Source organism: Sinocyclocheilus anshuiensis, unplaced genomic scaffold (genome assembly GCF_001515605.1).
Source record: "Sinocyclocheilus anshuiensis isolate Anshui unplaced genomic scaffold, SAMN03320099.WGS_v1.1 scaffold491, whole genome shotgun sequence".
NCBI classification, from domain to species: Eukaryota; Metazoa; Chordata; class Actinopteri; order Cypriniformes; family Cyprinidae; genus Sinocyclocheilus; species Sinocyclocheilus anshuiensis.
In genome coordinates, this window is record NW_015551041.1 from 319833 (window position 1) to 333054 (window position 13222).

Genomic DNA, 13222 nt, shown 5'->3' on the forward strand with positions numbered 1-13222 from the left:
GGACTTTGAGATTTGTAACTTTCTAGATCTTTTTTATGCCCAAACATACACACTACACACTGACTAAAATTAAAAAAGTGAAAAAGCATAATAGGACCCCTTTAAAATATGATCATTTTACTTAAATTGCATTGGATTTCACTTGTTTTCAAACATAATCATGAAAAATAATTTATGAAATGTATATAAAATTAACTTAAATAATATAAAATATTATTATATTAATTATATATTATAATAATATAAAATAATATAATAAAAAATGCAGTTACTTGTATATAAATTAGCTAACACTCAAAATTTTAGGGTCGGTAAGTTTATTTTATTTATTTTTTTGTCACTTAATAATTATTAATTTTATTCAGAAAGGATGTATTAAATTGATAAAAACTTACCGTAAAGACATTTAAAATGTTTAAAAAATATATTTACAATAAATGCTGTTCTTTTGGACTTTCTATTGATCAAAGAATCTTGAAAAAATGTATCATGGTCTCATAAAAATATTAAGCAGCATAGCTGGTTTCAACATCGATAATAATAATAAATGTGTCTTGAGCAGCAAATCACCATATTATAATGATTTCATGTGACACTGGACTGGATTATTGATGCTGAAAATTCAGATTTGCCTCACAGGAATAATTTACATTTTAAAATATATTAAAATAGAAAACTGTTATTTTCAATTGAAAATAATATTTCTTAATATTACTGTTTTTTAACTGTATTTTTGATCATACCTAAGGCTTTGATGAATATAAAAGACTTCTTTTAAAAACATTAGAAAATCTTACCAGCCCAAAACTTTTCAATGATAGTGTGTCTTATACAATATTTTATGCATCTTATACATGAATTTGAAATATATTTGAATTATACTTAAACATAAATATTTGCAGTGTTTTAGCCGATTGTTGATTTACATGTTTTGAGCAATGCACAGTTAGCACATTCTGAACTAAAGCTGTTTTTCAGGTTCATTTTTACAGCCACATTTATTTGTTCATTCCTTCCCTGCGACCCTGGACTCCAGGAGGCTTTTGTGTTGACTTCCCCTCTGCAGTCAATTTCCCACAATCCCAATATGCGGTTGAGGGGTAAAGAAAGGCAAGCTGTTAATTGATTGGCAGCAGTTTGCATATACAGTACTGGAAAAATGTCACGTCAAGCTGTTTGTGTGACCTAACTGGCTCTCGGTTAGAGTGACTGAAGAGGGTAATTTATCATTTGACAGTCTTTAGAATGGGCTGTCCGAGCTGTCTCGCTATTGTTAACATCAGCGGTCAGCTGTCACGCATGTTGGATTAGCAAGCATAGATGAGCGACTCAGCAGGATGGACACAAGCAAGGCCACACAAGGAAATGTCAGGGGAAGACAACCATTGCATGACGATCAGAGCCAATGATTAATAATCTGTGCAGAGAATGTTCAAGAAGGGGCGTAAATTGTTATAGGTTGGAAAATGATGTTGATTGAAGTTTGAATCGTTTTTTAATGTACCACTGGCTTTTGAAAAATGAGCAAAGCAAACAAACATTGAACATTTGTTTTTTGTGGCATGTTTTTGTTGTGTCGTAAACTAGAGCTGGATTGAACGTTGATTTCTCAATTTTAATTGATTCTCAGCCTATGCTGTTTTCAGTTGATGCGTTAACAAAATGTCATTAAACATTATTTATAGTGTACCTCCCATCCAGTAAATCACAATAATCTGTGCTTTGCTACTTCCGCTTTTGAATTATGTTAATGGGGTATATGTCAAACGTCACCTGACCAAACATGAAAACATGTCTCTTCGCATCCACTTGTTGGAGAAAGTGTTAACAGCAGTATAAACTGATGAAGATATCTATGGACTTTATTGGTAATCAGCTAACCTAGCTAGTTATTTTTATTGTTGGTGTTTTATTCAATTATAATATCCAAATGTTATGTAGATATCTATCTGCACATGTGATGGACGTCTGTTATAGTATCTCATTTGAAGGCTCCATATTTAACAAAGCACATAAAAAATACCCGAACTGGAAGCAATGCAACCAGTTTTACAGAATACAGTTGCGCATGCTGCGCATAACCCCTATTTCACTCCGAAATTCAATAAATACTGCTTCGACACTCTTTAATTCTGAGACAGATCGCGGTAGTGCCTCAGTTCAACCGAAGCGGCAGCACATGAACCGATCACCTCTTCATCTTTACTTCAAGTAGCATGAAATAAACACCAGAAAGTATGCTGAATGATACAGTACAACTTAACTGAAATGTATTATTTCTCATGTAATCACTCAATCAGTGTTTCACTCCTGCAAAAATGTCAGTAAATCGGTTTATAACAATGTCACGTTGCATTACATTTTACCTTAGAATTGCCAATCAATGACCATAAACTTGATAGTTTGCTAGAAACTCTAGCAGCGTTTTTCTAAATATGTGCACTATATTACATATTCATTATATTTTTATTCAACCTGTTCTTTAGTATTTAATGTATGTTTAAATTAATCTGTCATGAAAACCATTTTTATGACAGCCATTGTTCAAATGTTCCATGTCTCAAAAAACAAACCAGAGTATAAAGCTAATTCTATCATTAAAAAGTGATTTCTTTTAATGTTGTCATAAAAAATGCCTTATGTGCAATTTAAAATGATAGTTCACCCAAAAATGTTTTTTTTCCCCATTTTTTGGTTATTTATTTTTATTAAAGTCAATACCGTCAACTGTTTGGTTACCAACATTTTTCAGGATATCATCTTTTGTACTCAACAGAAGAAAGAAACTCACAAGGTTTTGGATTTTTAGGGAGAACTATGCCTTGTTTGTATACAATTCAGTTGTAAATTTTAACTATTTTAACTTGAATGTTTGAGGCAGTGTCTTTCGCTTCTGGTTATTTTAGTTGCACAAAAACAGTCTTTTATGCTGCTTTATATTGCAAACTAGTATTTGTGACCCTGGACCACAAAACCAGTCGTAAGGGTAATTTTACCCTTAAATAAATAAGCTTTCCATTGATGTATGGTTTGTTAGGATAGGACAATATTTGGCCAAGCTACAACTGTTTGAAAATCTGGAATCTGAGGGTGCAAAAAAATCTAAATATTGAGAAAATCGCCTTTAAAGTTGTCCAAATTAAGTTCTTAGCAATGCATATTAATAATCAAAAATTAAGTTTTGATATATTTACGGTAGGAAATTTACAAAATATCTTCATGGAACATGATCTTTACTTAATATCCTAATGATTTTTGGCTATTGCTACAAATATACCCGCGCGACTTAAGCCTGGTTTTGTGATCCAGGGTCACATTTGTTATCATGTTCTTTACATTTCTATTAATATAATCATAAACACACTGGTGGTTTTTAGTGCAAACAGTTTTCTGTTTACTGCACTTTGTTATTCTTAGTATTTACCAATGCTAATGAATCTAAAGACTTGCACATTCAGATAAAAAATGGCTTACTTCTGCATTGTAAAATAAAGTGGAACGTTTTCAGCATTACTTAAAGGATTAGTTCACTTTCAACTTAAAATTTCCTGATAATTTACTGACCCCCATGTCATCCAAGATGTTTATGTCTGTCTTTCTTTCTTCAGTCGAAAAGAAATTAAGGTTTTTGATGAAAACATTCCAGGATTATTCTCCTTATAGTGGACTTCAACGGCTACCAAACGGTTGAAGGTCAAAATTACAGTTTCAGTGCAGCTTCAAAGGGCTCTACACGATACCAGACGAGGAATAAGGGTCTTATCTAGCGAAACGATCGGTCATTTTCTAAAAAAAAAAAGTATATGCTTTATAAACAAAAATGTGCGCCTTGCACTGCTCTGCGATGCGCGTCCATGACTTCACGTAATACGTAATTACATTGAAAAGGTCACGTTTGACGTAGGCGGAAGTTAGGTTTCAAAAGATTTAAACATCCAGGATACGCACACGAAGTGACCATTTTAAACGATAAACTGACACGAGAATATGTGTCATTGAACATACAACAACTTTTGAACGGTCCTCCTTCTCCACATTTGTAAACACTGACTGAGTCGGTACTTCCGCCTACGTCAAGCGTGTCAACGTAATTACGTATTACGTGAAGTCATGGACACACATCGCAGAGCAGTGCAAGGCGCGCATTTTTGTTTATAAAGCATATACTTTTTTTTTTTTTTTAAATGGAAAGAAAGACGTAAACATCTTGGATGACATGGGGGTGAGTAAATTATCAGGAAATTTTCATTTGAAAGTGAACTAATCCTTTAAGAGAGAGATTATTTTCCATCAGAGGAAAAACTGATGTACTATACCTGATACACATCCAAATGAATCAGTAACAAATCAAATTTAATCGAGATGGGATACAAATCGAATCGCATGCTTGGTAATCGAAATCAAATCATGAAATTTGTGCCCTATAGTGCACCCCTAGGTTACTGTCGCTCAGTAGAAACATATTAAATGACAAATATGGGAAGTTCCTTTCGGGTCGTGACAATGACATCGCTTCGGCTTGTACTAAATATCCTGAGCTGGAAAGATGAACGAGGTGAAGAATGTGAGTATGATAGAAAACAAAATGAAGACACTGACATCAGGCCCTTATCAGATGTTTCCACCAGGACTTGGAGACTCCTGGAAATGAAGACTTGGAGACCTCTGTAGCGAAATGAATGTTCCCATATCTTGCCGTTGTCAGCTGTGGCATTCGGTGCACCTTCGCCCTCGCGCCCGTCTTCCTCTCTGTGTTCCTGCATTAAGTTCATATCTCGCTGTGCCATAAGCATCCCATTCCCTCTCACCTCTGCTCTCTCTTTCAATCACTCTGCAGTGAATGGCAGCCATGTGGAAAGGTGACATTCAGGTGTCTGGTGAATCATAGACGTGAATCAATCAGTTTTGGTAGATTCAGCTCAGAATGGCTTGCGGTCAGAGGAACGCTGCCTTGCCGGTGTGCATCTCTATAATCCTATTTTGCAGGCGGCCCTTGCGCTTCAGAGTTTGGCTGTTGCACGGCTGACACCGGAGGATGCTGTTTTGTAGCACAGTGCATTACCGCTGAGAGCTGTACCTCTGACATAGATACTGTAATGAAAGGTTTCTGGCTTGTTTCTGTAGAAACGTCTGCAGTGTCCTCAGCTAGGATCATCAAAGCTGTCGTGACCTGTAGGCAATATGTGCAAGGTATTAAGCTGTTTTTAAGGTCCTACTTACAGAAATTTGGTTTTTAGCTTTAATGCAACATAATAAAGCACTAAAGGTGCACATTGGGTGTATAATTGATGTTCATTCTGTGTATTTTATCAGGGAAATGTGGTTTGGTAGAGCAAGTCTTTCCCCTCATAAATCAGCAAAATGAATGAGAGTTTTCTGGCGTGCTGCATCACTATTCTCTTCTTTGTGGAACGGAAAATTTATTTTATTTTAACCAACTAATTATACTGTCAGCATTAATAATTACATAATACTTTTTAAAGCTGACATGAAATAATAGTCAGAAAATATTTTTAAAAAACAGTGTAGTAAACCTTTAGACAAAATTTTAAAAAAGTTTGCATGTGTTTATTGAGTATCATATTTGATACATCAGTGTCAGACTCTGTTCCGTGTTTTGTGGTTGTTTTCCTCCTCATGTGCCTTCCTTTCCCATGTTTAATTTGTCCCAGGTGTTTCCCATGATATTTCATTGCTCCCAGGTGTGTCTTGTCATCCCCTCCTCCTGTGTGTATAAATAGTGTTCCCTGTGTGTGCTCCAGCGTCCGGTATTGTTTGTGTCTACAGTGCTACAGTGCTCCCCAATGTCGGCTCCAGCCCCAGAGCTCGCTCCCATGTCGGCTCCAGCCCCAGAGCTCGCTCCCGTGTCGGCTCCAGCCCCAGAGCTCGCTCCCGTGTCGGCTCCAGCCCCAGAGCTCGCTCCAGTGTCTGCTCCAGCCCCAAAACTCACTCCAGTGCCAGCTCCTCGAAAGCACTTTGCTGTGCCTGCTCCTCCAGAACACCCTCCAATGCCAGCACCACTTAAGCGCTATCCTGATCCCGAGTTAAGCCCAGGAAGGGCTCCTGATCCCCAGTTAAGCCAACGGAGGGCTTCTGATCCCCAGTTAAGCCCACGGAGGGCTCCTGATCCCCAGTTCAGCCCAGGAAGGGCTCCTGATCCCCGGTTCAGCCCAGGAAGGGCTCCTGATCCCCGGTTCAGCCCAGGAAGGGCTCCTGATCCCCGGTTCAGCCCAGGAAGGGCTCCTGATCCCCGGTTCAGCCCAGGAAGGGCTCCTGATCCCCGGTTCAGCCCAGGAAGGGCTCCTGATCCCCGGTTCAGCCCAGGAAGGGCTCCTGATCCCCGGTTCAGCCCAGGAAGGGCTCCTGATCCCCGGTTCAGCCCAGGCTCCGTGTTCCCGCACCGTAGCAGATCGTGACAATCAGGCTTTTATGGCTCATATAGTAGCCAAAGATACAGTGAGAATATGGAATTCATACTCGAGGAGGAAACAACACCTCAGATCCAAACTGAGCAAAAATATGCAATTTGTTGCAGCTGTTGTTTATTTAAGTAGCCAAAAAGTAAGAAGAAATTTTGCTGGCTTGTAATGTAAATCTATGAGATTTTAACAGTGAAACAAACTACTTGCATAAAATATCATTAAAAAAAATCAGCTGTCACTATATCTCCCAGTAATATGTCCTCGTAAGATGATATTTTAATATTCAGTTTTATGATCAAAACTAGTTTTTATTGTGGAGGCAAGACATTTAATGCAATGCAATATAATGATGATTGAGATCAAATAATCTGAAACTCTGCACTGAAACTCAATCATTATGACATGATTTGAATGCACTATTGCTGATTGCAATCTACACCTATGCAGAAAGTCATGTAAAGACTGAAAGAGTTGATTCTTAACCTTGTTACTTTAAAACATATTTATACGTCTAGTTATGCACAGAATTATTATTTTTTTATTCATTTTTAAGATATTTTTCTAATCTTGCCTGAGGCCTCACAAACCCACCGGCCTGCCCTCCAGGTCTGTAAAATTCAGGGTAGTATATGTAACAACATTTAGTGAATTCTGCATCCATCCTAAAGATTAGCTCTCAGAAACTGAATCACACTGACATATCTTTGACCTTCAGTTCAGTAACAATGGCAAACACGTCATGCTTAAATGAGAGAAGGAGAGTCTTTAGACATAATTTGTTATTGTAGGATACTCCAGGACTCTCGTTTAGAGACTGTCCTGCAGGAGGTCACATTGTTCCACGCTGCATTCATACTTCATCGGTCCTGCTTATGCTGACCATGTATTCAGTGAGCAATTCAATTAATTCTTACAAAACATTACTTCATCCCACGTGACCCTTAAAGTACTCACCCGAATCCAAAAATTACCCGGGCAACGTGAGGAGTATGTATCTCCCTTAAAGGAACACGCCACTATTTTTGAAAATAGGCTCATTTTCCAACTCCCCTAGAGTTATACTCTCATTCCTGCGTAATAATCAAGGAACTTTGCTGCAGTACCATGGGTGCAGCAGGCGCAATGATATTACGCAGCGCCTGAAAATAGTCCCCAGCACGCTCCCTGTGCAAGCAGGTGGTCACGTTGGTTATGTTGACGGAAGTTAGTCTATTTTCAGGAGCTGCGTACTTTAACAAAGTCACCGTCTCCGCTTCATCTTTATGGTCCCGTGTGAAGGACCCCAAGGGGCTGAGGGTGGACAGGTAGGGTGACAACCAGGTCTCAGTAAGGTTTGGAAACAAATTTCAGACCTCTTTTGAGAATGGGGACACTGGCCAGAGATGATTAATGGCAGGCGTGTGTGACTGCTTGAAGGGCAGACCATAATTCACCACATGAGCCTGGAGGAACTCGAGCAACGTCCGCCGACCCCGTGGGCAAAGCGCGTCCCTCCACTTGCACTCATCTCAGGTGCAAAGTTGTCTTCCTTTATGTGTGCACTTGTTTTTATCATGCTAATACATAATTGCCCACTCGCAATTATCGATAATTGCGGGGAGTTCTCCTTCAGTTTTGCCTTAATCAGAAATTTGCACTATAAAAAGGGTCCTGGGTTTAGATTTCACACAATTACACATTCACTGCTTTTCATCTCTTTTTAATCTCCTTCAAATCTGAAACATGGAGTTTGTTCATAAACACAGCTGAGGCCCTACGATTTGCTTTGACATTTTGCTAAACGAATGAAGCAATCCTATCAATGTTGTGCCTCTGTGTCTACTGATTAAAATCATTTGAATTGCAGATGACGTCTTTGTCTAAAGAGTTCAGTAAACAGAGGCATCACATTGATAGGCATGCCAATTTTTAATTGAAATAAGATCGCCACCCGCTTTGAGCCATAACGCACATAATGATGTGTGACCGTAGAAATACTTTTTTCGTTGATCAAATGTGGCTGTAATGACTGCGATAATCCGGATTATTTCGGAAATCTATTATAATCTGTGTCATTCAAAATTATTTGGAGAAAACTATCAGCTGAGGCGCAGAGCTATGAAAATCAAAGCGCCTGCCTTGTTGTCCTTTCATTCTTTTTCGGGTCTTTCCGCCTAGGCGAAAAACTGTGGCTAATTTATTCATAGCTCAGCATTTAGTGCCTCTAATCTACGGCTGATACTGTTACTGGTGCTCGTAATTGTATGATATTGTTAAAGCTGGTTTTCAGGCAGGGTGCTTATCAGGGCCTGTTTAGTGTGCAGCTTGCGGGAAGGGAAGCCCAAATTGAGGAGAAATCAAGTGGCGCCTTGGTAAGCAGGGTCGGAATTACCGTGATGGACTGGGGCTGGATTTCTCTCCCATGCATATTTTTGCCCATTGTCACGATCTTCGTCCTTAATAGGAGCTGACAGAATGTAAATGGGATTTTAAGGGAACTGGCAAAGTCTGTAATTTTTCTCATTTAGTCCATGGATGAGTGAGCCAAGCCGGTAAGATTTGTATGGAAATTTGAGATGGTTCAGTGCGACATGTCAAACCCTGATTATGAACTCAAGGGAGCCTTTTTACCTTAGCCAATCATCTTCGTGCCTCGCCGCCACCTTCCTTGCAGGTTTTCTTAGAAGGGCTAATTGTTCGCAATGACATTTTCAGTGGATAAAACAGATATCAGCAAAATGACAAAAAAAAGATGGCTAAACACTTACTGTTGAATATTTAAACTGGATTAATCAAATTATGCCACAGAGTAAACCCATAATCTACAGTAGCCCTCATTGTAATAACTACAGTCAGTCGAAGATCAAACCAAACAGAGCTGCAAAAATAAGGACTGTTTTCAAACAGGTTTTCTGAACACGCATTGGTTGAGCCAATGTTATCATGGTAAGCTGGTCAGGATTTTTACAATGTTTACACTGTTTGGTAATGTTTTTTTTCACAAAGGCTGCATTTATTTGATCAAAAATACAGTAAAAACAGTAAAGTTTCAGTACAATCTGAAATAACTCTTTTCTGTTTGAACACATTTTAAAGTGTCATGTCATCTATTCCTATGATGCAAATAGTTGAAACAAATGTCTTTACTGTCACTTTAGATCAATTTAATGCATCCTTGTTGAACCAAAGTATTAATTCTTAAAAATAGAAATAATAAAATAAAATCTTACTGACCCCAACTTTTTGAACGGAACCATATATTAGTCATTTACTTCAGTTATAAGTTTTTAAGACCTTCTCAAAAACAAGACAACCAGCAGCATTCAGACAAGATTTCCTGAGCACTCTTTGCTATTGGTCAAAAACAGAAAGCTCCGCCCCAAACTCACCCCATTGGTTGACCGATGTTGCTATGTCAGGCAGGTCAGGATTCTCAAGCAACAAAAATGTTTTGAAAATGCCACAAAGATTAGTGTATTAAAAACACACTTTAGTTTAAAGTATGGTGTTCAGTATTGTTTCATATTATGTTACTCATTTACTGATTTTGAAGTTACGTTCTAAATGGCGACAATAAAAACCAACAACATTCAAACAAATAGCTCCACCCAAACTCACATCATTGGTCGAGCCACCGTTGCGGTGTTGGGCTGGTCAGGATTCTTAAACAGAAAAATGTTTTGAAAACACAGTCAGTGTTTACACTTCACAGGGGAATCAGCCTACAAATGGCTTACCTTCTTTGCATATTAAAATGAGCAGAAGAATGTATTTTAGCATCTTAGCATATTTAACTTCGGGTTTAAGTATGAAGGGACGTTTTTCGCCCTACAACTGAAGTAAATGATTAATGCAAGTTGTTAAGATCTTATTAAAAGCCTCAATAAAGCCAACATCATTCTCCTTCAAACCCTCATAAACACTCCGGCTACTTTTGGGCCGGGCCGTGAGGGGGGTGATATTGTGGGGCACTGCGGCTGAAGCTGAGAGACGCCGTGTGTAATGCAGGCTGTTAGTGATGTTAAATTAAGCTTGAAGCCTGGCTGACAGCAGCATTCCTCCACAGGCTCGGCGCTGAGAGAGGAGGAGAGGGGCCAACAAGGGCAGAGTAATGGTCTAAGAGAAACCACGCAGGACACGGCGCTCGTTGTGGCGGACGGGTCATTATCTCATAAGGGCCATTATCTTAATGGCGTGACCGTCTCGATATGACAGATATCACAGAAGGACTGACACATAAACAGTTTTTATAAGATAAATTTGCCAGTGTACAATCTCTGCGGTAAAACACATTTGACCCATAGCCGTATACTGATGTATATAACCTTGTCAAGGTGGGTTACAGTTGCTTTGTGTGTGTATATTGTCGAATGTTGATACAAAACAAAAGTTTACTCACAAATACACAAGTACACTATTTTCCTTTCTATGTTCATTTGCGAAGAAAGCAATGCGTAAATAACTTTCCAGGACATGACTGTTTTGAATTCACCCTTTATGAATAGGATCACATTGTCAGTGTTAAATAAGGTTTGCTACAAAGGTACATCATATAAAACTGTTAAATATATATATAACTTTATGACTCTGAAAATACATAGGATGGTCTCTCCCGAAGCGCAAGTCTGCGCTAGTCTCTTCAGGTCAGGGAGATAATGTTCAGTTCGACAAATCCCCTGCCACGTTCGCTATGTTTCCAAATCCTGACAGATTTCAGTCCAAATCACAACAATGGCAGCAGACCTACAATCAAAGAAAAGTCAACAGTTTTGTCGCAAATGTCTTTGTTGTCCATTTTGTGTGTGCTCGGTTGGAAAAACTCCTCACAAAGCTCAGGTATGTGTGTTTTTGCTTGCGTTAGCTGATGTGTGTATTGGGGTTCATATTGGAAATCCTTCCACACAGAAATTTGCCCGTATTTCTTTGGTCTGTAAAATTTTAATAGATCCATACACATTTCACGATCCAGGTCGCAAACTATCCTGCAACCGATATTGCCAGTTTTGGCATCAGCAAACAAAACGTTGGCCGGTTTCAGCTTTGATTGACAGCACAAGGGGATCCGTTCCTCACGGTCCACGTAAACTCCATGACGAGAGGCCCTCACCCCTTATCATATGAGACTGAAGGACTAATGGAGAGACTGACAGACAGGGCTAACAGGACTATGATGAATGCTCCCCTCCCCCGCCCCGCTGTAGCTTTGGAGAATGACGAGGTGCTTCCGTACGTTGCGCCTCTCTTGGGAAAATCGTCCCCCACTGGCGTCAGGATACCTGGTGGGATTTAACAAAATAGTAGTTAGGGCATATAACACGATACGTTATGCATGTTTTGGTGTTGTCCCAGATCCTTCCCTGGTTGGACCCTAACCAAGAATGTACTGTAGACAAATATTTAAGACAGGTAGGAGATGTATTCTTAAATTTTAAGAAAAAGCCCTCTCAATGCCAGTGACACTAATGGCTGAAACCTTTTGGGATATTTGATTCCGTATAATAAGAAATCTGTAGCTAATAGCTTTCTGATTGTATATAAATTAAAAGGATAGTTCACCCAAAAATGAAAATCCTATCATCATTTACTCACCTCATGTCATTCCAAACCCATAAGACTTTGATTAATCTTTGAAAAACAAATTAAGATTAAGCAATTGCAAAAACAGGCTAATCAGGGAGACCTTTCGTAGTGCAATTTTTATTCTTTTACTGATTTGGTGTTATCAGCTACTAACACAATATGAGAAACTTACTATAAGACTACTTATGAACTATAAGAAACTTATGAGCATCATGTGAGACAATGTCATACGATGTTGTAATTACGACTTACTGAAAATAAATTCTATAGAAATAAAATACTTAAAGGGGTGGTTCACTGTTTTTTTTTTCTAGGCTTGATTGTGTTTATGGCGTGCAGTCTAACATGTGTTAATGCATAGTTTTTTTTTAAAACGCATTATTTTTCACATAATTTACCTTTATTCCACACCGCTCTGTCCCTTCTCTGAGAAACGCGCTGATCATTTCCTGCTTTTATGAAGCCCCTCCCTCAGAAATAGGCGATGGGCTCTGATTGGTTAGTTAGCTCAGTGTGTTGTGATTGGCTAAACCGCCTCTAGTGCACGTCTAATCATCCCGCTCCTCACCTCAGCGGCATGTGCTCCGGTTGTATTTTAAACAACGGCGTCATTAATATCGCTTATCAGTATTAAGAACCGCTGCTTTAGAACATTGATTTTGAAACTTGTGAATCCATTAGAATCATTAGAAGACAGAATCGCGATTCATATATGAATAGATTCTTACGTGCAGCCGAACTTTCAGCTTCGTAACTTTGCAGATATTATTTATGCTCAAACAGCAACATTACACACTAACTAACGTTAAAAAAGTGAAATCGCAATCAACCATTAAAGCATATCACAATGTTAGTTTAAACATTTAAACTACATAAATGTGCGCTGTTAGGTGCATATCCAATCGTTTGTGCCAAGAGTGGAAACTGAAGCACGCTGTGAAGGACATCAGTGGAAACAATTTAAAATACGCCGTAATTTTTGCTCATAAAGCTAAGAATAATACATCATTCGGAACTGTAAAGGGTCTGCTTTTATTTGTGTGCACTCACAATATCAACAAAATGTTGTGCTTTTATAAAATAAAGAAATAAAGATGCATTTCTCTCTGAATTGGCATCCAATGAGGAGATGGCAGGTCAGGATTGTCAACTTCATCTTTGCGCTTTGCGACATGACTCAGACAAACGTCTCGGTTACGTATGTAACCCTCGTTCCCTGAAGGAGGGAACGGAGAACGGAG

The 13222-nt window shown here is 38.7% G+C and overlaps 1 protein-coding gene and 1 long non-coding RNA gene across 2 annotated transcripts in view; one reads left to right on the forward strand and one right to left on the reverse strand.

Moving 5' to 3' along the window:
- Positions 1 to 10539, forward strand: part of LOC107661516 (uncharacterized) — a 21987-nt gene extending 11448 nt beyond the window's left edge. Inside the window, exon 4 of the long non-coding RNA XR_001631115.1 lies at positions 10468 to 10539. This is a non-coding gene — a long non-coding RNA (uncharacterized LOC107661516). The remainder of the gene's footprint in view (positions 1 to 10467) is intronic.
- A 379-nt stretch (positions 10540 to 10918) lies between these two features.
- Positions 10919 to 13222, reverse strand: part of LOC107661496 (protein FAM19A5) — a gene marked incomplete at its 5' end in the record, with an annotated part of 22390 nt that continues 20086 nt past the window's right edge. Inside the window, one exon of the mRNA XM_016451109.1 lies at positions 10919 to 11677. Within this exon, the coding sequence (XP_016306595.1) occupies positions 11669 to 11677 (9 nt within the window). The remainder of the gene's footprint in view (positions 11678 to 13222) is intronic.